This window comes from Musca domestica, unplaced genomic scaffold (genome assembly GCF_030504385.1).
Source record: "Musca domestica strain aabys unplaced genomic scaffold, Musca_domestica.polishedcontigs.V.1.1 13, whole genome shotgun sequence".
NCBI classification, from domain to species: Eukaryota; Metazoa; Arthropoda; class Insecta; order Diptera; family Muscidae; genus Musca; species Musca domestica.
In genome coordinates, this window is record NW_026712172.1 from 9,453,086 (window position 1) to 9,480,139 (window position 27,054).

General features: G+C 39.5%; 1 protein-coding gene across 2 annotated transcripts in view; it reads right to left on the reverse strand.

Moving 5' to 3' along the window:
• Positions 1 to 9,933: 9,933 nt before the first annotated feature.
• LOC101894899 (uncharacterized) overlaps positions 9,934 to 27,054 on the reverse strand; it is a 37,563-nt gene continuing 20,442 nt past the window's right edge. The window contains exons 4-6 of one of the 2 annotated variants that reach the window (XM_011297907.3): positions 16,410 to 26,103; positions 15,178 to 16,332; positions 9,934 to 12,635 (exon numbers count right to left, since the gene is read on the reverse strand). In XM_011297907.3, coding sequence (XP_011296209.1) covers positions 10,426 to 12,635; positions 15,178 to 16,332; positions 16,410 to 26,103 — 13,059 coding nt within the window. In that variant the 3' untranslated portion in view covers positions 9,934 to 10,425. Of the gene's footprint in view, positions 12,636 to 15,177; positions 16,333 to 16,409; positions 26,107 to 27,054 lie in introns of both variants that reach the window. The other variant, XM_011297903.3, reaches the window with a different exon arrangement.

A 27,054-nucleotide genomic window follows, 5' to 3' on the forward strand; every position in this document is an offset into this window, starting at 1 on the left:
GCCGTAAACGCTTATTGTTGTTGTTGTTGGAATTAATTTTTACAGGTGGTGTAAGGTTCTGTTGCAGTGGATTTTCAATGTCCATTGCTGATGAAGTATGTGGTGCAGGTATCATCAGATTCGGTAGCATCTGATAGAATACCTGCTAAAATTAGTAGACACTTGCTGCTAATATTAATATTTGGGTAAAAAAAAGAGCGCTAATAAAATTGCGACTAGACTGTTAGGGTTCTAAAAACCGAATCCGCGAACTCAATTAGCTTTATTTCTATTTCATACGCCGGCGACCGGCGAACAAAACAGTACAAGGTGGCCATACTTGTACGAATTTTATGTGTTTTAATAAATAAAGTTACTTTTTACTTTAAAATTTGTTATGGTCACTCTACTATCTGTTACTCGTATAAAAAAAAACATAATTAATTTGTTTATTTATTTGTGTACTTGCGCCTGAGTGAAGATGGATATCAGTGAATTTATAATAGAGAAGATGGACATAAGTGAAATTATAATAGAGAACGTAAAGAATTATGTGTTCTTGTATAATTCATTGTAGTCAACAAATGAGCAAAAAGTAAACAACTTCATCAGCTGTTTTATAATTTCGTCGGTATTGTGTTCCATACGACGAATTTTCGCGGCTCATTTTGTCGCCGCGTAGGGCGAAATTCGTCGTTCGCTCCAATTGTGTTCCTAGCATCATTGGTATTTAGAAAGCTAAAAATGTTTAAATATTTTTTTTATTTTACAATATTGGTCAAGATCGACCTTTTCGTTTACCTACACCTGTGTAGTTTCTACTTGCAACAATTTCGGTCGCACTATCACAATATTCTTCCATTTCAAATATTGAAAAAAGTCAAAATAAACTGTCCCAACTTGATTAAATGGTTGAATAAACAATGACGCTGAGCGAACTCGATTCAAAGAAGACAATCACGCTCATGCTGCTGAACACATCAAACCGTCTCGAACGCTCATGTTTGATTGTGAGTGAAGTGATTCAAACTGGGCGTTCGATTCGATCAGAAGCGAAAACGCTCATTTCATTCAGATCAAACTAAACGACTGCATCAACAAAAATCATGTAAGAAACCAAGTATGCTTGAATTTTTGCATACTCGTTGCAGCCCTCTGCCAGCCAATGACTTAAGCCAGTCAAAAGAGTATATTATGTATTCTCACCTTAAAAACAAAAAGACATAAGTCGGTAAAAAACAATGAATTCTCACCTTTTAAGCACATGATTTCGCTTTTTCGCCGAAAATGGCTATGTCATTAGCTAAATATATTTGAGTGAAGTTTTGCCAGAAGTTATAAAAAAGAAATTATGAAATCGAAAAAGAACTTTTTTGAAGTGCTGCAGAGTACAATTACGCCAAACGCGATTAACGTCTTCTTTGCATCTTTCAATTCAACACCTAGTGGCATTTGAATAGGGATGTACTTGCTCCACATTAATAATCAGACACGGCATCGTGTCGAGCTTGACTCCACCTTAACTTAAAAATCATTTACTCAAACTACAAGCCATCTATTTTAGGGATGAAAAACATTTCTATTTGTGCTTGCATGTAGGAGGAACCAAATGCTTGACATCTGTTTGACATGTCATTCATGCGCACTGCAGTAAATTATGCACACACACTCACAGGTTTCCATGGTCGTAGCCCGATTTCACTATCAGAAATCAATGAATAGAGAAAGAAGAGAACACGCGTATAAGCAGTGCCGCTAACATACGTTTTTGGACAGTTTTTCACATCTATGCATACAACGCTTTTTTAACTAGCTTATGTTGTCGGCTGGATTTTTGTTTCGATGGTTTATTTTTCTCGAAGTCGCAAAAAAAAACATTTTATGTATTCTCACCTTTCTAACATGTTCTTCCTACGTTTCTAGGTTTTTTTGCGAAGATGCCAGTCAACGACTTAAGGCGAGAATATATAAAACGCTTATTTGACTGGCTTAATTCATCGGAACCAAGGAAATTTTAGGTTGACTAAGTTCGATTTTGGCCCTACGTTCCTTTGTTCTTTTCCGAAGAAGCCAGTCAAATAAGCGTTTTATGTATTCCCACCTTTAAAGGTGTGGATACATAAGCAGCTTGAAGTCTTCACATGGCACATTTTGTGACATATCATAAAGGGATAAAATCGGAAATCGCATCAAATTTTAGAATAAGTTTAGATTTCTTCGAATTGGTTACCTTTGGCACGAATTATGGCCTTCAAACGGCCAATGAAACCGTCACACGCTGCCCGAATGTTGCTCTGCGATATTTTGGCCCATTCCCGGAGAAGCGCTTGCTTGAGGTGATCGATACTTTGGTATTTTTTAGTGCCAACCTTGATTTCCAAAAAACTCCAGACAGAATAGTCCAACGGAGTGGTATCCGAAGATTTTGGTGGCCATTGTGCGCTGGAAATGAGTCCTGAGTGCTGAGTCCTGTTGGAATGTCCAAGGTCTGCGGCCAAAATGTTTACGTGCCCAAGGCCTTAATCACCCTCCAGAATATTTTCGCGATAATATTCGGCATTTATTCTGATGCCACGGTCGATTAATATGAGAGGAGAGCGACCATCGGCTGTTATGGTGGCCAACCGAAGGTGCACGTTTTCAGCTGACCTCTTTGGCAAGTAAACACGATCATTTTGTTTCCTTACAAACTCTTGCGCAACGAATGCTTTCTCATCGGAGAAAACCAAATTCGGCAGTTTACCTCTTTCGGCCAAGCGAAGCAAGTCTTTAGGTCTTTTGAGTCTATTTTCTTTCTGTTGCGGTGTAAGTTCTTGCACTTTTTGGAATTTCAATGGCTCATTTTCATTTTTCAATATTTGCCGAAAGGAATATTGCGATATGTTGAGCTCAACCCGCCACTGCGACGCGGTTTTCGATCAAGTCGTTTCTTAACCTTTCGAACTGCTTCATTTCTGCTGATGTTGCTGTGTTCTTCCGTCCACTTCCTTGACGTCAGGCTACGCTATCAGTATCACGGTACGAGCACGTGTACTAGACTCAAAAGATTTCTTCGCATTTAAATGCTGGATTGCTTTAACGATAGCCACTTGTGGTTTTCCAGCCAAAATAGAGAAATCACGCTTGAATTCTATCACGAATAACTTTTTTTCTGGAAAATTCTTCCCCAATATGCTTTCGTTCGCTTGTAAACAATATAATGAGCTGTTACTGGAATAATTTTAACAGGTGTCGGACGAGTGGCTTAGAAAAGACAGTAGTCTGAAGTTGGTTGCAGTTTTTTCATATCATCCTGCATTTACCACAAGAACGGTAAATGCGGTTATTATTTAATGTGCTGGTCGGTGGTTCATTAATTAGTTCCGACTACTAAGTAATACAAAGTCGTGGCCCGAAAATCGCAGTCCCCTTGAAATAACCACCACTAGTTTGACGAATTTACTGACACTATCAAATGGCTCTTGAGCTGAACATATCGCAATATTCCATTCGGCAAATATTGAAAAATGAGCTCGGGGTAAAGCAATTGAAATTCCAAAAAGTACAAGAACTTACACAGAGCTAAAGAGTTGCTTCGCTTGGCCGAAAGAGGTAAACAGCCGAATTTGGCTTTCTCCGATGAAAAAACATTCGTTGTCCAGCAGTTTGTAAACAAACAAAAGGATCGTATTTACTTGCCAAAAAGGTCAAATGGAAATGTGCACCTTCGGTTGGCCACAAGAACTCAAGCGCCGGCCATGGTAATGGTGGGGGCCGCCATAACAGCCGATGGTCGCTCTTCGCTCGTATTAATCGACCGTGGTGTCAGAATAAATGCCGAATAGTATCACGAAAATATTCTGGAGGGTGTATTAAAGCCTTGGGCACGCAAACATTCTGGCCGCAGACTTTGGACATTCCAACAGAACTCAGCACCATCGCACTCAGCACGCGCCAAGCAAGAATGGTTAAAAAATGAGGTTCCTCGCTTTATGTCCAGAGCACAATGGCCACCAAAATCTCCGTGGCCATTGTGTCTGGAGTATTTTGGAAAGCAAGGTTAGCACTAAAAAAATACCAAAGTGTCGATCGCCTCAAGCAAGCGCTTCGCCGGGACAAATTACCGAACAGCATTCGGGCAGCGTGTGACGGTTTCATTGGTCGTTTAAAGCCCATAATTCGTGCCAAAGGTGACCAATTCGAACAAATCTTAACTTATTCTAAAATTTGCTATTTGAGACATTTTTTACTTTTATTCAATAAATTTAAACAAAAATGTAAAAATTATGGTGTTTGACTTTGTTGCAGTTTTTTATCTCACCCTGTAGTATAGCTATCGATTTGGTCGGGTATATTTTCATGCTTTCAGTAAAGAAAGCGTTAAGATCGACCGGTGTTATCAATAATCGATCCGGACGCCAGGTTCCACAATTATTAGCGTACACAATTATCTGAACGCCATCAGGGGCATGAAGTAAGAAAAAAAAAAAAACAGTAAAGAAAGCCCTAAAGTCGGGCGGGGCCGACTTTACGATACCCTACACCAGTAGAGTAGAGCTCCATATAACAATTTAAAGTTTTTATGGGAGAATTCAATCATACACGCCATGATTATAATTATAATTTAAAGTTCAAAGGACTAAATGTGCCGAAGCATTTGTATCTTTTAAATTCGGACTTGTATTGCCCATTTGATATATATGGGAGCTATATCTAAATCTGAACCGATCTTGATAAAGTTTGGCAAAGATATTTCTGAGCTGTATTTCATTTATTTCCCTGAATATCATTGTTACTGAGTGCATATTGCGGCTGTGGGTAACAAATCGGATGAACAATATATATGGGAGCTATAGCTATATCTGAACCGATCTTCACCAAATTTGACATACTAGCTTCTAGATTTAATTAGGCCGAAAGTGCCAAATTCCACACCATTTGGGCAAATATTAGACGTTTGGTGCACAATAAAAGGTAAATCCGACGAAGTTATAAATGGGAGATATATCCAAATCTGAACCGATCTCGGTAAAATTTAGCAAATGTATTTCTGAGCTGCATTTGATATAATTCCCCAAATATTGTTGTTACAGAGTGCATATTACGACTGCGGAGGACAAAAATACCAAATCGGATGAACGATATATATGGGAGCTATAGCTATATCTGAACCGATTTCGATCAAATTTGGCATACTTATTTTCAGGCCTAATTTGGGTGTAGATGCAAAATTCCATACAATTCGGGCTGATATATCACGTTTGGTGCACTATAAAAGGCAAATCGGACGAAGATATATATGGGAGCTATATCTTAATTTTGACCGATTATCTCCAATTTCAATAGGGTTCGTCCTTGGGCCAAACAAATGATTTGTGCAAAATTTCATCATAATCGGATTATAAATGAGACCTGCATTATCAACTCATGCATAAATCAACTCAGAAAGTGATTGTATGAAGACCCTCAAAAGTAACGATTGGCGCCCAACGTTACAATGATTTTCACAAATAATAAAACAAACACCTCCCATTTCTTGTCCTGTTCTGGTTAAGTCCCTTGTTATTTTTTGTGGAAAGATGTTGTTGTGCTGTTTTCTCCTGATGTAGAGAAAAAGTAAAGTGTCAAGTGACAAAAGTGGTCTAGGAGTGAATGGGCGAACTCCCAAAGTTTAACACACGATTGGCGCCCAACATTTCAATGCTTTTCACAAATAATAAAACAAGCGCCTCCCATCACTTGTCCTGTTGTGGTTAAGTCCCTTCTTATTTTTTTGTGGAAAGATGTTGTTGTGCTGTTTTCTCCTGATGTAGAAAAAAGTAAAGCGTCAAGTGGTCTAGGCTTTAAAGAGTTTCCTTGGCTGGCATCTTTTCCAAGCCTTAGTGGTGAGAACATCTTTTGGCTTTCAAGGGTTTCCTTGGCTGGTATCTTTTCCAAGCCTCAGTGGCGAGAACATCTTTTGACCATATTTTAGGGATATGGAACTATAAGGTGGGTAACAACAAGCTTCGACCAATATCAGCAATATATGAAAACATGAATTGTAGTGTTATCTCCTCGACTGGAAGAGGTCGCACACAACTCGCTGTACTTTATGAACTGTGTTTTAAATCGGCCACCTCTACGTTGTTACTAGCGACATTCTTCCTATCATCCTGTTTCCTATGGTTCGAGAGCGACTGTTGTTGCAACCCATCAAATAGCCTAAACACTTTTTCCGCTTATGTTCACAAACGTATCAACTTCAGGTTGTGCGACAAATCCATCATGCTTATTTGCTAATCCCACCGCCTTTGCTGGAAAATTTGGTATTAATTATTAGACAGCAGGAATATTACAGGCGGCAACAGCAGTGATGATTTCCCAGAAACACCTACCTGCTACCAGAATAGCAGATGGGTCGGGAGGTTTTCTGAAGCGGGTTTTTTTACCTGTTGCCAATTAGCTGTTTCATGGTTAAGGTATGTGTGGCGTTCAGAAATTTTGTAGTTCGGTGTTCAATTGATGGAGATGATAATGGAGAGGTGGTCTGACGCAGGAGAACTGTGAGGATACGTCGCTCGCAAGACTTGGATATGACCAGTGAGATAGGTCAGTCTCTCCTTGTAGTGGTGTATACGTCCTCCTTCATTGTGCTAAACGTCGAGTTATTGATATGCTCAATCAGTGTCATACCCCATACGGTTTTATCTTTGAAGAGAGAACTAATGTTAAGGACATGAAATGGAGCACAATGCTATTCCCACCCCCAACTCTGGGGGCGATCCCTTTCCAATACGTTGTACCCAACACAACTTTGGAGCCTGCAGGCTGCTTTGTTTCCTGGATCGCAGCGACCTTGATATTCTTCGGATTCATAACGTTCAATATTTCATTGAGCTTACTTCTAACACCATCGGGAGATAGTTCCATACTAAACAAATGGTGCGATAGGAATGCTAATCCCCACCGTCAACTCTGAAGCTATTCTTTCTCTTCAATTTAGGAAGCTGCAGATTGCTTTATTTCCTATGTCGCAGTGACCTTGATATTCTTCGGACTCATAATATTCACTTTCATTGATCTACTACTTGTACCATTGTAGCTAAATTGCAGAAATGGTGCATTTTCCGGAACTGCAACAGCAATATGTGGTGGTAGGTGCTGCAGCATAAATTGTTATTCTGGAGATTGCATACTTCCACGATTCAATTCAAATGTGGACATAACTCACAGCACTCAAAATATCAAGGCCTCGGTTAATTTCACTCCACTCAAACTCTAATTTTGTCCTTTGCAACTCATTTTTGATATACAGGGTGAGATGAAAAAAACTGCAACAAAGTCAAACGCCATAATTTTTAATTTTCCACCATTCTATGGAGGGTATATTAACTTTGTCATTCCGTTTGTAACTCCTCGAAATATTTATAACAGACCCTTCAAAGTATATATATTCTGGATCAGCGTAAAATTCTAAGATGGTCTAGCGATGTTCGTCTGTCTGTTTGTTGTAATCACGCCATCTTTCGAACGAATTGAGATCGAAGGCTAAAATTTCGCATACATGTATAGTTTATCAGTAGGCAGGTTAAGTTCGTTAATGGGCAATGTTGGCCCATGTTTTCGCAAAGCCCCTATATTCGGTATTTTCATGATTTTAGCGACAATATTTACCGGAATTATTTCAAATTTCGTATTTGAAGTTCGCAATGGGTACTACAGCCTATGACAAACATTTTTTGTATGCAGGTCCTCGTCTTCGTAAAGCCCCCATGTAATGGTAGCTCTCAATATTCGTTATTTTGATGATTTCAGCAACATTATTCACCGGAATCGTTTCAAATTTTGTATTGGGAGATGTTAATGGTTACTACAACCTATGGGAAAAAAATTCCGTCTTCGTACAGCCCCAATATAAAGGTACCTCCCGATATTCGGTATTTTCATGATTTTAGCGAAATTATTTACCGGAATTTTTTCAGATTTGTACGAATTGGCCACCTTTGGTACGAATTATGGCCTTTAAACGGCCAATAAAAACGTCACACGTTGCTCGAATTTTGCTCTGCGGTATCTTGGCCAAATTCCCGGGGAAGCGCTTGCTTGAGTTGATCAACACTTTTGGTATTTTTTAGTGCCAACCATGCTTTCCAAAATACTCCAGACACAATAGTCCAATGGAGTGGTATCCGGAGATTTTGGTGGCCGTTGTGCGCTGGAAATGAAGCGAGGAACCTCATTTTGTAACCATTCTTTGGTGGCGCGTGCTGAGTGCTATGGTGCTGAGTCTTGTTAGAATGCCCAAGGTCTGAGGCCAAAATGTTTGCGTGCCCAAGGCCTTAATCACCCTCCAGAATATTTTCGCGATAATATTCGGCATTTATTCTGATACCACGGTCGATTAATACGAGCGGAGAGCGATTATCGGCTGTTATGGCGGCCAACACCATCGCCATGGCCGGCAGAAAAATAAACAAACACAAACATGTACATACAGCGGCTGCCACGCTGGCCGAAACTGGGATGTGTTTGTTTCAAGTCAATCCGGTATCGTAGAACCCGCTGCCGTGGAATTGCGAAGAGAGAACCTCTAGATCAAAACCTATCAAGCAGGTCTTAGTGGCATTCATACCGATGCAGTCGCAGATGCTATTAGCAGTTATAAAATGAATGCCGTTCTCGGAGTTCACCCCCATCCAATGCAGCTGAAGAACATCAGCTGCCTAGACAAACCAGGGTAGTTTTGGCGCAATTTCGTTCAGAATCGTGTAGTCGCCTCAATTCGTATTGGGCACAAATTGATGAAGATGTGCGTGACGTCTGCCCGGCGTGTGATACAGGCCCGCACAATACGCTGTACCTGTTTAATTTTACAGCCAAACCTATCCAACTCACTCCAGAAGATCTCTGATTACAGCCCATTAAAGTAGCCGAATTTCTAAACCTGGAGCTGGTACCATGTACTATTGCTACAAGAGCAACCATGGCCGGCGCTTCAGTTCTGGTGGCCAGCCGAAGGTGCACATTTTCAGCTGACCTTTTTGGCAACTAAACATGTTCATTGTTTGTTTACAAACTGCTAGACAACGAATGTTTCCTCATCGGAGAAAACCAAGTTCGGCAGTTCACTACTTTCGGCCAAGCGAAGCAGCTCTTAAGCTCTTTTGAGCCTATTTTCTTTCTGTTCCGGTGTACATTCTTGCACTTTTTTGGAATTTCAATGGCTTTGAGGCTCCGAGCTCATTTTTCAATGTTTGCTGAATGGAATATTGCGTTATGTTCAGCTCACTACGACGCGGGTTTTGATCAGATCGCTTCTTACTTTTCGAACCATTTCTGCTGATGTTGCTGTTTTCTTCCGTCCACTTCCTTGACGTCGGGCTACGCTACCAGAATCACGGTAACGAGCGATGGTACGAGACACCAAAGATTTATTCACGTTTAAATGCTGGAGTGCTCTAACGATAGCCACTTGTGGTTTCCCAGCCAAATAAAAAGAAATTACACTATCACGCTTGAATTCCATCGCGAATAACTTTTTTTCTGGAAAATTCTCACAAAAATGCTTTTGTACGCTTGTAAACAATATAAAAAGCTGTCAGTGGATTAATTTTAACAGCTGTCTGACGAGTGGCTTGGAAATGACAGCAGTCTGAAGTTGTTTGCAGTTTTTTCATCTCAGTGCAGATTTTTCATACATAAAGTTTATATAGTTCCACGATTCTGAAAAACTTCTTTTCAATTTCACATATTTTTTGTTTGATATAATTGTCGTTAACTTCACAATTTTGAATGCGTTTTATTCGATACACTAAACAATACAATACTCAACACCACTTTACACACTGCCACGTTTACTCTGAGCCATTAAGAATGTCTGCAGAATATAAATCAGACGGAACTGGGTTAGTAGCACACCATCAAAACTTTAAATAACGAATAATATATTACATTAAACATTCTTTTTTTTGCATTTTAATGATAACTTATGTACATTTATTTCAATAAAATATTAATGTTTTTTTAAATAAAAAAAAAACTTAATATAAAATTAATTGCTAAAAATTCAAGAATGACATGTTGCCTTTTTTGTGTGAGTAAAATTAATAATAAAAAATAACTTAAAAACTATAACATGAAAAGCAGGACTTGTTTTTAACATATGCAGTCCCAACAAAAACAAATTGTATGTTCTGGTAAAAAACAATGCTGAAATATTATCTAAATAATTAAAAAAGTATAATTATATTAATCCGATAATGATTTGTATGTATTTTGATTATATACACTTGTTCTTAGACAACATCTTAAATCTAAGGTTTGTTTCTTTCTTGTTTTTTCTACAAAAAGAAAACTCCTTTCCATAGGAATTTTTGTGTCTTAAATTCTAAGAAAATTCCAAAAAAAATGTGTGTAGAACTAATTCAGGAAAGTTTTAGACTCGATTTGAAAAGTATAAAAAGTGTTTGTTTTTGATCCAGTTCTTTATGAAAACTTCATTTTATGGCTAGCCGGACAAGCTTTTTTAACGTGTTTGTATTCCAAATAGTTCGGCACTGTGTTATTATCATTATCGTCCTTTTTACACTGGACTTTTGTAAGTTTCAGTCGACAATCAATATTAAATAACAGTCTAAACTTATCTAAGGTTAAGGGTGTATTAATACCGCCTATAGCTACTTTGGTATAGATTTTAGATAAATCTATTGATTCTGGTTTAATACCGTAATAGGAAAATGGTTCTAAATCTAGGGATGGGGAGTTGTGCTGAGCTGGGGCAATGGATAGTTTTGATTTTTTGCTTACAACTAGCTCATCATCGGTGGCATAATGTTGCGGTGAGGGAAATGGAGATGGAGATGACGAGGATGATGCTGATGATGTTGGCAATTTGTCATTGTTGTCCGAGGCAATGGTACAACGTCGCTTCTTAATACGCATAGCCTGTGTTGTTGATGGCATATTAAATTCGCTTGATTGATTTGAGGAACTTTCATGTTCCTCGACCGAACCGGGTTTACGTTTGGGTGCCACACCACAACGATTACCACCACTATTTATGTCCTCTGAATGACCGGACGTTGATATAACTGTACAGCGACGTTTTGCTATTTTCTTTGGCTGCTGGGGTTGCGGTGCTGCAATATTCGCTTCCTCTGCAGCCGAATACTGTGGTGAAGAATTTCCCGATTTTGGTTTATGATGAGTCTCTATGGACTTCCTTGCCACAAGCCGGGCTATGGACAAACGTGGTATGGGAGGCTGCTGTGATATCTTATACAAATCTTCATATAACCTATGTATGATTCCTACATCACCATATTTGGTATTTTTCAGATTTTTCTTAGATATTACCAAGCCATTCGGAAAAATAACAAACATATCTGCCCAAAATTGCTCCAGTGTATGCAAAGGATAGATTTCTTTGAAGCGGCTTATTTCCTCACGGTGTTCGGCATAACAATGTTGCATACAGCGTTCAAACGACACCTGTTCAGCAAGGCAAAAAGTGCATCTTTTAAAATTACCATAATGATCGGTCATATGTCGCAATAGGTCAATTTCCGTGGTAGAGCTGTGATGACAGAACGGACATTGATAGATAATTTCCTTATTTAGTTCCTTAAACGAGAAGCCCTCGTCATTGGCGTGCGCCGTGATTGCATGCTGGACTATGGCAACACGACTACCAAACAACTGGAAACAAAGGGTACATTGATAGTAGGTTTCATTGCCACCCAGCTTTAAAATATCAGCAAGATGGTCCATATTTTTAATGTTAACATCCTGCGGAGCATGTCCCTCTTTACCGCGAAAATGTTTCATCAGTTGGTCGGGTTTGGAGCAGTGGAATGTTGTGCAATAACCACAAACTAAACGTTGGGTATTGTCATCAGTTTCGGCAATGGATATGTCGGCCGCATAATAATTGCGTGTGAAATGAACGTTTAGCAAATGAACTTGCATTTCGTAAAAATTGCCGGTAAATTTTCGGCAAACCGGGCAACAAACACGATTCAATAACCGAAACATAAATGGTTTAGTAGATTCTATTGGCAGGCTATGGACATTCCGGTGATGATCGGAATACAAAATATCGAATTTTTCGCATTTATATTGGCAATGTTGGCAACCGAATTCATAACCCTTAATGAAGTTTTTATGGCTCGTTTCTTCCTCATCGTCCTCCGCCTCGTCGTCCTCATCGTCGGCAACCTTATCTAGACCCAAGCTTTTGCGATGTTTTTCTGATTCCTCTTCATCTTCCATTAATATGCCGCGTATGTGGCGTATGCGTGTTGGGTCATTACGTTGCCACAAAGGTCTGGTGTCGACAGCATCTCCCGCCGCATCATTATTATTCCGATGATAAATATTTCGAACATTTCTTGCCTTACCCGCATGTACGTCATCGATATGATGTAGAACTTGTACGAGTTGTTGTGAACCGAATTGGCAATGTATGCACTGATAGGGATTACTCTGTCCATGGGCATTTTGACAGTGATTTTGTATTTGTGTCAATGTTGAGGCCTTAAATTTGCATACATCACAATTCCATGACTTGCCTTTGGAGGATTTCGCAGATGCGGACGAGGTGTTTTCATTAGTCTGTAATGCAGTTGTTGGTGTCGTCGCTGATGAGGTGGTTAAATTGGCTTGATTTGTATCAATGCTCTCTTTGTACTTTTTGCCTGAAATGTAGAAAAAAAAAAAAAACGGATTAGAAACATTTGAAATGTGTAAATATAATATTGAATGCTGGATTTACATCAGGAACTTTAAGGGAAAATTTTACAATTGCTTGTCATAAGAGAGATCTAAACTGCAATAGTGATTTTGTTTTGTTTTCTTAAATCAGCGGGTTAAATTAAATTACCTACACTAAAAAGCAGACTTGAATGTCGAACTCAATGATGATACTAATAATATTGAGTGATAATATACCTTTAGATTTCCTATTCTCAACTAATAAATAATAATGGTTCTCTTAAATCTAGTAGCTAGAAACAAAATCTAGGTTTTGGGGTTTTCTGGGATTTCCGGGTTTTGTTAGTAATATAAACAAGTAAAATAGTATCGGTCGGTTTTGCCGACAAATGTATATCCTCAGCCTGTGTTCGATTACTTAAATAAATTTCGACTTTTGTTATGATTATTCATATTGATGATGGAAATATGGAGAAGTCTGGAAAGGAATCGGATGTTAATTTCGCTTTTTATGAGCTTCATGGATATTCAAAATGTTGACCCTTTGTGCGAAAGGTACCAGAAGCAGTGGACTGGTATATCCCATCTTCACAACAGATCTTGTGTTAGTAATAATAATGGGATATGTGAAATATAAAGAGAACCAAATGCTTAATTCGGATTTTATTAACATTTTGGTTATGCAAAACTTTGACCGACCGAATGGTCCGATCTCTACCGTCTTTACAACAGATCTTGTGTTGATAGAAATATTCAGATGTGAAGAGTCTAAATGGAATCGGACGTTAATTTCGTGTTTTATGACAACCCTGGATATTAAAAATGTCGACTTTTTGTGGGGGAGGTACTTCATGAAGTGGACCGATATTATCCATTTTTGCACCTGACCTAGAACTGATTTAAATATTAGGATTTGCAAAGTTGGGGCAAAATTGGATCATTTCTTCACTTTCTGTGCTGAAAAAATATTTTTTTTTTAAAAATTTCGACTTTTTGTGGGGGAGGTACCTGAAGGAATGGACCGATATATTCCATCTTCACACCGGACCTTGGGTCAATCAAAAAAATGAGATGATGAGATGAGATGACAATCGGACCCTTACATCACATTTTATAAGAGTTGTAATTGTTCAAAATGTTGACCCTTTGTGGGAGGAGGGGGCACTTGATGGAGTATACCGATATTATTCATTTTTGCACATGACCTAGAACTGACGAAAAAAAGGATTTGTAAAGTTGGAGCAAAATCGGATTATCGCTTCTCTTTCTGTAAAAAATATATATATTTTTTAAATTTTTGTCTTTTGTGGGGGAGTTACCAGAAGGAGTGGACCGACATATTCCATCTTAACACCAGTCCTTGGGTTAACAAAATTATTGGGATGTGTGAAATTTGAAGACAATTGGACTCTTACATCACACTTAATAAGAGTTGTAATTATTCAAAATGTTGACCCTTTGTGGGGGGAGGGGGCATTTGATGGATTTTCGCTTCATTTTTCTGTGCAGAAAATATATTTTTTGAAAATTTCGAACTTTTGTGTGGGGGGGTGGGGGGGGGGGTACCAGAAGGAGTGGACCGATATTGCCTATCTCCGAACTCGATCTAAGTTTGACACTTTATAAGAGTTGTAATTATTCAAAATGTTGACCCTTTGTGGGGGGAGGGGGCACTTGATGGATTTTCGCTTCTTTTTTCTGTGCAGAAAATATATTTTTTGAAAATTTCGAACTTTTGTGTGTGGGGGGGGGGGGGACCAGAAGGAGTGGACCGATATTGCCCATCTCCGAACTCGATCTAATTTTGACAAAAATATTACGATGTGGCAAGTTTGGACCAAATCGGATACTCCCTTTGAGAGTTATCGTGCGGACCAGCCAGCCAGCCAGACGCACGGACGGACATAGCTAGATCGACTCCAAATGTTCTTAAACGGATTTGGTCCAAAGAGACCTAGGGTCTAAAACCGTTATTTCGACTAGGCACGTTTTGACCGTATCTAATGCTATATACCCTCCTATCTAGCTATATGGCTGAGGATATAAAAAGAGTGACCTGGTAAATGCGTAATATCAGGTAAGACTAAATGATTACATTATAGTTTTGTTGGGGCAACCCACATTAACAATATGGCATCTCATGTTGCAACATCCTATACGGCAACGCTCATATAATAGGACGCCGTGCTACCGCCATTTCAGCTTGCTCAGTCTTGTTCTGTCTGTCACTCGAGTCTGACTCACTACATTGTAACTTCTTCATTCTTTTTAAATTAGTAGCTGTGAACGCTCATCATCCAATAAATCTTTACACCTTTAGTATTAACAAACATTGGCTTTTATTTCAAACTATAAAAGCACAACAAGTTTATGAGCAGAAAAATTCATAAGCATTTCTTTTTCGAGCACTCTACAAGGACTACTAACTACATAATGAGCTATTTTAGTAGATATTTGTATAACATCAAATATATTGCTAAACAAATATCATAATGAATTGCAATTCAATTAATTTGTATTAATTACCTGCAAACGGTGTTATCGACATTACACCCTCCGCATTTTCGGCCGATCTATCATACCGTATAATATTCACCTTCATAGTGGCATGCTTTTCATTTGCATGTCGCTCAACAACATAACGCTGATAATGGATATAGTTACATTCATCACAACGGTATATGGTCGATGTGTGGAAACGTAAATGGCCAATGACCCGGTCCACGGCCATGCCACGTTTGCATATTTCCTCTTGACAAAATGGACAACGATAATTTTGGACAGCACCATGCAGAGTGGATAAATGCGAACGGAATATATCTTCACTAATTGTAACGTAATTACAATCGGGTATGCCACACTTGAAACGATTCGATTCCACCACAAATGCCTGGGGAATTTTATAGGCATTTTTGGATCCAGCAGATGAAAGCGACGAGCTCTGTGGTATCAGTGAAGACGATGCCAGGTTTGTCATTTTATCGAAAAACTTTTCATTGCTATTCAAACATGGTACAGGATTAACAGGATCTACACTCGCGACCACTGCTTGACCACTTGAGTTATTGATTAAATTAGGATTTTGTTTGTGCATCAGCAGATGGCGATACATATTCGTGCGCACTTTGGTCTTGTATTCGCATTCTCCACAGTTAATTTCACGTTGGAAAATGGGTGTGATGGGCAAGAGGTCGATTTCGGTGGATTTAAAATGGGTCTTTGAGCCGGATTTTTTACGTTGCCATTCCAATATCAACTTCTCACCATATGTCCTGACCTCAGATTCGCTCAACTCTTGTGTGTAAACCAAATAGTAACAAGAATCCTGTATCTGTTCTGTGCCATCGGGATTAGTGACGACTTTGGCCTTCAACAATTCCTTGGTGAACAAATTCAGCGTGTGCCAATGTCTTTCAGAAAAATGCTTTAGCATTTGTCCTGCGTTTGCTGAGGTCTCCTCACACAGATAACAGAAATAGCGATTTCTGGCATGATTTTTAATGTGAGCCTTTATACCAGCCGGTCGATGATATTGAGCCGTGCAATGTGGACATTTGAAAATATAATTATTGGGATTTGAAAGGCCCAACGTTGATATGTGGAATATAATGTGATTGTGGAAAGTAGCTTCGGTTAATTGTGTGCGGCAGTTTTTTACCACACAACGATATAGTTTGTCATCTATGGAAAGAAACAGAGAGCAGAGCAAAGTTAGAGACTACAGTTAAAGTAGAAAAAAAAAAAATGGGAAACATTACCTGGAAGTCCGGTGGGCGCAACAATTTCCTCAATTGTGGATCTCAACTTTTGCAAATATTCTTCATCGCTTTGCTTTTGTTTTGCCGCAGAATTCACATTGGCTGCGGCCAATGAGTTCAGATTTCGATTTGCAGCATTTGTGGTTTCCATTTTACGACTGAGAATATCACATATGTTTGTAGTTGCCGGACTTCCTTGGTCGTTACTTCCTGGCGGTGGTTTGTTCCCTTTACCGATTATGTGATATTGATCACAATGCTTCATATAATCCTCTACGTCGCTGGCCTGATACATACAAAAGCCACAAGCAAAGTAATCACACCGGGCTGTTAGATTACGTCTTTCATGGAAACGTAAATGATCACTCATGGCCACGGGGACACGTGTGCTAAATTTACAACCATTGGCCATACATTTATATTGCCTTGATGTGAGTGACGGTGTATTTGATGGACGCACAGAAGGTATGCTCAGTAGCTGTAAAGGTGGTGTGGATTCAGTTACGACCAACGGTGACTGAGTTTGCGACGAAGGTCCAATGTTTTCTGCGGTGTTTGCAGACGCAGTGTTTGTCAATGCTGAGGCTTCTATAGAAATATTGAAACCCACCGCCGCTGAGGATGCATCGTCGCCATATTGCGTGGATACAGTTTGTGTTATAACAAAATTACCGGTTGTTGCCTGGGCAACAGGTACAGTTTCGGCCACAACTATTGGTTCGGGTGAATCAGCTGTAGAAGGAAGTTGACGGCTTTGATATGTAGGTGTCCGAGCATTTGCCAAAATATTCGATACCTCCAAAGAGGCAGCAGCTGCATCCATTAGCTCTTGTCTCTCTTCTTCGATTTGTTGGGCCCACAAATTTCCTGCACTCTTGGCGGAGAGGGTGCAGACATTGGAAATCTTCGGCAATGGGGATGCGGAATCAGCAGGCGCATCCTTGTCGGCATTTTGCTCACTTAAACTAACTACGCTTGAAATCTGAAGGGGACTCTCCTCTATAAGGGCAGCTGAGGTAACAGATGTTATCAAAAAATCACTGCAAACATTTGTTATTTTATCATCGATTAGCAAAGGCTCGGTCAATGGCATCTCCGGCTGTGGCGGCATTTCTTTGGTAGGTGGTTTAGGTTTAGCATTCAATAAAGCGCCCAAAAGAGAATTGGGTTGTTCAACGTTGGCCGTTGGTGGGGTTGATACTGAGACTCCATGTGTTGGACTTTCTGAATTGGAAGTGGATAAACAATCGCCCGTCATTCGTCTCAATTTAATGCGTGGCCTTTCTTCAACACCCAAAGTAGTGGCGCAACCCTGACTAGAATCAGAGTTTGCCTCAATTTGTGGCTTGTTTGCATGTTCGTCTACCATATGTTTAATTTCTTGTCTTATTGTCTGTTCCTGATCATTTGGAAAACACTGGCTTTGACATATGTCGCAATAACCTTTCCACTTCATTTGCGAATGCTCACAGAGGAAGTGATTCTCCAGGCCCATAGCATCGCTCGAAAACAGAAAAGAACAATTTTCCAACAAACAATAGAATTTAATAGCACCATCTTTCTTGGAGTAGCCCACATTTTCAATTCGTTTTGTGCGGGGTGTCTTTGCACCAGTGGCCAGGGAATCTGGTAACGTGCTAGATTCGCTTCCTTGTGTTGCCTGTTCCGTAATGAAATCTAATGCGTCCTGTATGCAAGTGTGACTTTCATCGATTTGTATACTGGCCTCACCACCCATAACACTGAGATTAGAGTCCAGTATGGATGAAATGTCATTCAGATCGGTCAAAGGTTCCAAAGGCCTTAGCTCGGGTACCAAATCAATGGGATCATTGCAGGGAGAATCTGGCAAAAGATCATCCATAATATTGATAACAGATTTAAAGCCCAATTGTGTGACAGGCGAAGAAGTAGCGGCAGTTTCCATAGATTTTCCAGTTGTTATTGGAGACGATGAATTGGAGTGAGGCTGTACCGTTTTCTCTTTGGTTGGTTTCTTTTTTGGATAGAAAATAATGGGTGCCATATGTTTTTTCGATTTACTTGCATTGGGTTTGAACAGACCAAACTTTTGAAATAGACCTTTATTTTTGGATTTTTGATTGGAACTGTTGGTATTGGGTGCAGATTCTGTAACTTCAATATCTTCCCATTCATCGTCACTTATAACCGTAACGTTTGGACTGGCTCTGGATTGAGACGATTCCACAATATTGACTTTTTCTTCGAGCTTTTCTTTTATGTCAGCTTGTTCCTCTGGTTTTTGATCTTTGGGAGATACATCAGCATTGGCAGGTGGTTTTGCTTTGTTTTTGGCCTCATTTTCAAAATCTTTAAGTCGTTGACTTAACCGTTCAGCTATAGATGTAGTTGCAGCAACATGTTTGGTATTTTCCTGCTCCTCTGCATGATTATCAATGCTAACAATTGAGGAAGCCAAAACTTTTATGTCTGATGAATCCTTCTCGCCAGCAATTGGAGAAGCTACAAACACACTGGACTCTTTATCGTTTATCGTAGCGGATGGACAATGTTTTTTATTTGTATTTTGCTGATCTTGGTGACCTTCCGTAACAGCATCATCGGATTTCCTTTTGTTACTTTGGAATATCAAATCTATGGTGTTCGATACTATTTCAGACATTTTTGTTGGACATTGTTGAGTTGAGGCAACAGGCTGCTCCTCTATTGCGGAAGTGGTGGATACATTATTGTCATCTTGTATATTTGATGCTTCTTCCTGGGCAGCCGCCTGGGCAGCCAATGACAAAAGTTCATCTTGCATTTCCATGGGATCACAGATTTCCTGTTCGGGTTCCTCTCCAGCAGCAGCCATGGCAGCCAAGGACAAAAGTTCATCCTGGATTTCTTTTGCTTCATAAGCTTCGCTGATTATTTCACAATCAAAATTTGAAGAGGTGTTCCCCTTTGTGGGTGATGCTGTCAATGTATGTGGATTGTTCTCATCGAAAATTAAGGTATACTTTCGGGCGGCAATGCGTACAGTGGATGGTGATTCATTTGTCTTTAAGGGGCTGACTATTTCGGATAATTTATGGATTGGTTTGTTAGGTGTAAAAATAGGCTCTTCAGCGACACTTTGCAAAGGATCAACATCATTCTCTTTAGAGGGCGTTCGTTTAGAGCTAGTTTCTGAAGGACCGTCATCTAATACCATTTTCATAGAAGCCACAATTCTGCCTGGCATTTCACCACTGCTACTTGGAGTTGTGACAATTTGCACTTTTGTTGGTGACAACACCTTGGCCACTTTAGTGGTTCTGGGAGATGGGGTTTTGTTAAAAACTTTAACTTTGGCCTGAGTGGAAGCATTGCTTGTTGGAGTTGTCGGTAGAGGGGAAGGCGTGTGTGTTTCATCTTTTTCCGGTGTTGGTGTCTTAGAATTTCCTTCGGCGTCTTTATTGATTTTGGAAGTATCTACAATTTTCAGTAGTTCAGTAGTAGTTTTATCTTCATTTGTGTTCTTCTCGAAAATGGTTTCTACAGTGTGCTTGGGAGTTTTATCTGTGATACTTTCAGATGAGATGTCTTTTTCTTTAGATTTTTCATCAAGGTCAGCTGTCAAGGTCGGGCCATTGTCTACATTCTCTGTTTTAGACATATTATTTTTCTCAGTTTTATCATCACCGGCTTGAGAAACTTTATTATGCTCCAGACTCGGTTCATCTTTTGATGTCGTATCTTCCATTTTTTCACTAGAAACTGTTTCCTTTTCCGAATTATTACCCTCGCTGTCATCTTCCTTTTCCTTTTTCGAGTCATCTGTTTCTTCGCTGTTATTGCTACTCTCCTCCTTCACTTCAATATCAATTACTTTCTCCTCCTTGGCAATTAACTCTCGGGTTTGTTCTTCTTCGCTTACACGCTCCACATCCGTACAATCAAACATGGTAATTGTATAGCCCAATAAATCTGCATTCTTGGGATCCAATAAATGCTGCTCCACATAGTGCCTCTCCAAATTTGGCCGTTTTAATTGCAAAAAGTTGCACAAATGACAAACATAAGCCTTTATCACAGTTGGAACTTCAAGTTTAACCACCGAATGAACCACAGTGGCTGCCTTACACTTTCCAGCAATATGTCGTTTAATACTTGGTGGCCGATTATTACCCCAATGACATTTGGAGCATTCGTAGCGGAATTCTGCGGTATGATTTTGGAAATGTTCTAACCACAGTGCAATCGTAGTATTGAAGTAAAGCAAACAAAATGGGCACCTATGGAACCACGAGGGTGCTTTGCATCCACGATCAACACCAAACATGGGTCGACATAAGTTGCCTTGTTTGTATTTTTCTGCTAGAACCGGCGCAAAGCGAGAGATATAACACTCTCCGTGAGTTAATTTGTAGTGGAAAGAGCTGCCTTTGGCCAATATTCTCTTGTCGCAAAGCATACACCAATTGGTGTACTTGGATTGGTTGTGCCAATGGACGTTAGTGTTTCTAATAACATCTAAGGCTGCTGCAGTAGCAGAGCTATTGGCCTCATCATCTTCATTTTCATCCTCACTGCCGGAGGCCTCAATATCTTCAGATTTAACGGGCTCGTTATTTTTGGACTTGAGTTTCTTGCTCTTCGGACAGGGTTTGTTAGCGGCTTTTCGTTTGTTGCCATTATTATCTTGTTTTAATTTTTCTACCTCAACCTCTTCGGGCAACTTTATCGGAGTGTTGGGTTTAAGTACAGGCATTTTCCTTCTTGTTGGTGTTGTTTCGGGATTGGCCGTTTCATCTGCCATGCTTTCCGTTTCATCTGAAGTATCGTTGGAATTTATGGTTTCAGTATCATCGTCTTCATTTTGCTCTGCAGTTTTGGTGTTGCCTCTGAGAGATCTTCTCAGAGGTTGCCTTTGTTTTGGTGCAACTTCAACAGCTGTGGCTGGTGGCTTTAGTCGCCCAGATCTTCGTTTGTTATTGTTTTCATTTGCATCTGACGGAGTTGCTGGTTGGACAAAACGTTTATTGGTTGTCTCTGCCTTTTCATTGTTTTGATTATTCATTAGAGTGCACATACGTTTGCCGGTTGCAGTTAGGACACCCTCACAAATAAACATATCACGTATATCATCATTTAGTCGCTCCAATTCATTGCGTTTTTTCTTAATGCTGGGTGTGTTTCTACCGGATTTGGATGATTTTGGAGAATCCTCTTCATGACCTTTGTCATGGTCTTCCCCCTCCCCCTCCTCCTCCTCCTCCTCCTCCTCATCATCATCTGTTTCAACTGTATTTTTAAGTGGTTTATTGGCTTTCTTAACAGTCCTTTGATTCTTATTTTTTGTTATGTTACGCTTTTTGGGTTCATCAACGTCTTCTTTGATAGATGATTCTTCTTCCTCCGTTCTGGTTTTTGCTGTAGACTCGATGGCTGATTTTATGATCTGTAGCTTATCCTCACTTAGAATTTGTTCCAGCAAACTAAGAATGTGCGTTTTATCCGCATTGGGTTTTATAATTTCTTGCACGAATTCATCTAAAAAGGCTTGGCGACTTGTTTCATCTTCTTGTGGTGTGGGTGTTTGTGGGTTTGACTTACTGCCACTGCTGCTGGGTTCATTGTCATCGGCTTCTTCTTGTTTCAAACTACCAGCGGAATATGAATTGGTAACTTGTTCCTCATTTGGCAATTCAGCAGAAGTGCTGGATACCGTACAAATCTGATGATCTTCCTCGTCTTTGGATGATGGTATTTTGCTGTCATTAGCAGAAGTTGATGTTGTTGTGGTGGCATTCTTGGAAGTTGTAGGCAATTCATCTTCAAGTGGGGATTTTGCGGAGCTGGTTTCGGAAACTTGTGGACACTTTTTATTGCCGGCAGATGATAACCTCACTACGGGTTTCTTAGCTTTTGTTAGAGATAGTTTTGATTTAGCAATTTCTTCCTTATTTTCTGCCGTTTGCTTTTCTGCAGCTTTGTTTTCTTCTTGCGTTTCTTCATTTGAATCTATTTCATCTAAAACACCGTCCTTGCTAGTATCCATTGTCGTCTCTGCATCGTCGACAGTTTTGGCCTTTGCTCTCGATTTTGATGTTTTTGCAACAGATGATGGCGGGGTGTTACTTTCGTCCTTCTTTTGCAAATGTTTAAAAACTTTCCTAGCATTTTCAGTTTCATTGAAATTAATGGTGGCTCGGGTCCTTCGTTTGCCAGTGATAATGTTTTGTGTAGACACCGTACAATTGTCATCAGTTTTTCGAAACATTTCGGCCAAATTCTTGTTACGTCTCTGGATTTGTTTTTCATCCTCTTCTTTTTGGCGTTTCAATTTTTCCCTTTGCTCCACATCTTCCAACATAAGGGCATTGGCCTTGAGTAGACTATCTTTGTCAACAAGTGGAGCACTTCCGATGGAAACCATGGTACAGCGTCGTTGCATAATACGTTTAGGCATCAGTTCATTTATGGAGAATAATGATAGTGTTGAGGTTTGCTCTAAAAACTTTTGAGTATTGGACAATTGTTTTCCAGCCTCACCGGTATTTTTATCGGCTTCTTTCTCCGTACTTTTTTCTTTGTTTTGTTGTTCTTCTCTGCTTTCCTCGTTGTCAGTTGATTTTATATCTCTGGGTCTGCAACGAGGATCTCTTGAATTGGTATGTTTATCGCTAGGTTTTTTTGCAATGCTGTTGTTTTCATTTTCAGTGTCCTTTGGTTCATTCGTTTTATTTTTCTCATTTGTTACGTTTTTGTTCTTATCTTCAATCACTTGGTCTTTATCAGTTTCTTTCTTCTTCTTCTGAGCATTGCAACGAGGATCTCGAGAATTGGCTGGTTTCTCGTCATTGGTTGCGTTTTTCTTTTCCTTTGAATTTTCATTGGGGATATGTTCTTGTCCCATTTCATCGTCCCAATTTTCTTCATCATGTTCTTTGGGAGCATTAGGAACCAGATCCTCATTTTCAATTGATTTATTGAATTTGTTTTTAGATTTCTGACCAGCAGAGTTTTTGAATGACTTATTATCTTTCGTATTTTGATTCTTATCAACTGGAGCATTGTTGTCCTTGCATGGTTGTGACTTTTCTTTTTCCTTCATCAGCTCCTCTGCAGTCTTCTTTTTGGGTATTTTAAAACTCAAAGTAGCTTTGGGAAATTGAGAAGCATTAAAATTTTGTGTTCTATACATTTTGTCTAATGTAGATTCTCCTGCTTTGACGGCTGGCGCTGTTGGTATAGAATCGTGGGATTTAAGAGATGAGCTCTTTTCAGATGCGGTTTTACTGTTTTTGTCACCGACAGTCTTATTTTTATTTTTCTCTTCATCTCTTCTAGAGTTTTCATCTGATATTTTGTTCTGTGCACTTTCTGTCGGTTCATCTGATTTCTTAACGTTCGTCGAAGATTGAGATTCCTCGGATGTTTTTTTAGCAGCATCTGCAGCTTCCAAAGCTTTTGCTCTTTCTTTGGCCGCTGCTTCTAATGCATGGGCCCTTTCTTTGGCCTCTTTAAATTCCCTATATGTCCGTGGTACATGATGTTTTGATTTTTTAGATTCAAAATAACGCATTCTTTCTTTGCTATCGTTTATCGAGGGGGTAAAACGACTACCACTCAACGAGGAATGTGAAAATGGCACCAAGGGCGGAGGTGAAGAATCCATTGTATATGACTTTGATACTCCACCGTAGGGATATGGCGTAAATGCTGAATTGCAATTTCGGGATAAATCGCCACTATTGGAAATCCTATTTCTATCCATATCGCGATTATGCCCCACATTTGCATTGTAAATTTGATCAATTCCAGGCTCTCGATATCCCAAACTTTTCCTACGCATAGGTGGTGCAGCATTTGGTCTTTGTTGCATATCCCAGCTGTTTCTTGGGTCCTTATTAATCACAGCTTCACTGGTAGAGAATGGTCCCGCAAATGCCATTCCACTTCCTATAGAATGCCTGGCATCGTTTTTGTATGCATCTTCTGGCTCCGAATCCCGATTTTCTTCAGGTGCAACATGAGGTTGTGATACATTTAATCTCTTTGTGTGAAATTCATTGGATTGGGAAGAAAATTGCCTTGCAATTCGGGGGTCATTTCTGGGCCCATACGAACTCGACACAAGGCTAGGTATGGGAACTGTATTTACCGAAGACTGCCGTTTTAGTCGTGGATCATTAGAATTTATTGCAGGCAGAACGTTCACACCACTTGGTGGCATCACTGTAGAAGAAGATGGCGATACTTGCATTTTCAACTTTATACGAGGATCGTTGCTATTGCTACCAATTTTTGTGGCTGACATTTGACTGCATTCACTTCCCTCGTTCGAGGACAGAGATTGCAAACGTTCCTGTCTGGGATGCGGATTATACTTTAATGCGAGCCGCTCTTGCGTTAGACCGGAAGTGACTGGATGATTTGTGTTTGGAAGATTGTTACTCTTTGACTCCGTGGATGGTGAATTACATTCCCGGTTTTGAGGCGAACCAATTTTGGCAATCTGTGCCAATTTTTGACGCACAAAATCCAAAGAATTTTTCATTGGCAATGTCTCTTCACTCTCCATTTTCTTGGGTCTTCTTGAACCAATTTCAGATATGTCAGCTGCATCACCTCCAGATTCTTTGAACAGATTGTTTATGTCATAGGCTGAAAGGGGTGGACTCTTTAAGACCTCCGGTATGGAAGCACTTTGTTTTATCGGAATAGATATTGGAGATGACTTTGGAAGTGTTGTTCTTGCAGTACTACTACTACTACTGCTTGGCAAGTTATCGTCCGGTATTTTATCTCCCAAACGTTTGAATACATTTTTCAAAGATTTGTTTCTTTGTTCCTCGTTGAATTTTTCCCAAGACTCGTCAGGATTGTAGGCTTCGTCAGACTTTTCGTCTGATAACTTTATTTCAATGTTGTTAAAATTTCTAACTGGAGGTGAGTGATGTTGTGGCGGCTGCTGTTGATAACGATGTTGATGATAAGGGGGGAAATGTCTCTGAGCTATGCTGGCAGGTAATGGTTCGGTGATGACCACCTTTACGGTTTGTGAAACAGAAGGTAAGGGTGTATTGGGTATTTTTGGTGGATTTTGCTGTTGTTGTTGATGTTTCATAGTGGAATGATTGTGTGAGTCCCTATTTAAACGATGTTCTGAAATTTGTGGAGAATTTCGACCATGAGTAGTACTCTGAACTGAATGAAGTCGGTTTAAGCTAGGAGTTGTGGCATCGGCACTGTTATTGGATTTTACTTTTGCATCATTATTCCGAACTTCAACACTTTTATTTTGACCAACATCTTTTTTCTCAGGTTGCAGTTTTCTCTGTTGTTGTTGTTGTTCAACACATTTTGGCGAATCCCTTGAAATGGGTTGTTTTTGTAAAGGCCTCGGTTGTTGCTTCACTGCAGCAGGGTGATGTGGCTTAATCTTGGAATCATTCGCCCGAGACTTGTGTTCTTTAGATTTTTCTTCAGAGCTCTTTAATGCTGGCTTGACCTTTTCGAGTGAATCTTGTGAGGAACGCCTCTCAGTTGGTATAACTACTGGTTCGATATCTTGATTATCTCCTGTCAAACGATCTGGTGATGGACTTGCCGGTGCGGAGGAGATTACTTTTTCATTTTTCTTGGATGTATTTGAAGATAATGACGAAGATGACGTAGATGTGGAAGGTTTGCTAGCAACTTTATTTGGATTTGCAATATCTTCACCCTGAAAAATTGATGACTGCTTTATATTTTTTATGCAAAGGTATTTCGCCAAGATAGAGTTGTGAAAATAAAGATGAACATAAAACGAAACGAAAAAATTAAGAAAAAATAAAAAATTAATAAAAAATGATACTATAACGACTTTTGTACACTGTAAGAAATAAATTCCTCAGAGAGGACTTTTTTGTTTTGGCTTTATATTATAGCATACACTTGTGCCCCTACACGAGAGGGGACTAGGAACTCTCGTCGTCGCTAAGAAAATAAATTAATAAAAGAGTTTTTATTTTTTATTGCTATAAATTCCCTGTCATTTTCGAGAATACTTTTCCTTTATTCTTTGAGAATACTTTCCGTCTACTTAAAGAAGACATTCTTCCCTATATTTAGGAATAATTTTCTTTGAAGATTTGTCATGCCGTCTCTAGATGTAAAGTGTGAAACCAATCTGCTTTAGAAGTGTCTCGAAAAAAATGTCGTCATTACTCTCATTGTACGATCAAAACGTGGGAAAAGAATAGGTAAAATGGTAGAGAATTACAGCTTATCTGAATAAATCTTAAAGAGAGGTCTTTGGATGTTCGTAAGGAACTATATGCGGCTCTAAAGTAAAATCTGGGAGGTATCTCAAAGTACACATCAGTTGTGAAATCTTAACGAGTTCCTCATGAGGGCAAAACCTAAAGATTCACCTTTCAATTCCTTAAAAAAAAACTCCAATTTCTTACCAAGGTAAAGGAGGTGTATAATTCAAGAGAAACTACTTCAAAGGAGCCCAAATTCCTTCGTCAGTCATTGTAAGTTATGAGTTCGAGGTCGTTGGAGGAAAAACAGCCCATTGGTAACAATTAGTGTTCTAATCTCTTCCCTATTTATACATATTTCTTATACAAAGTACATCAAAGGAAAGGCTTATGGAAAAAAGTTAATGAAACTATAGCATAATGTCTGGATTAAGAGTAAATAA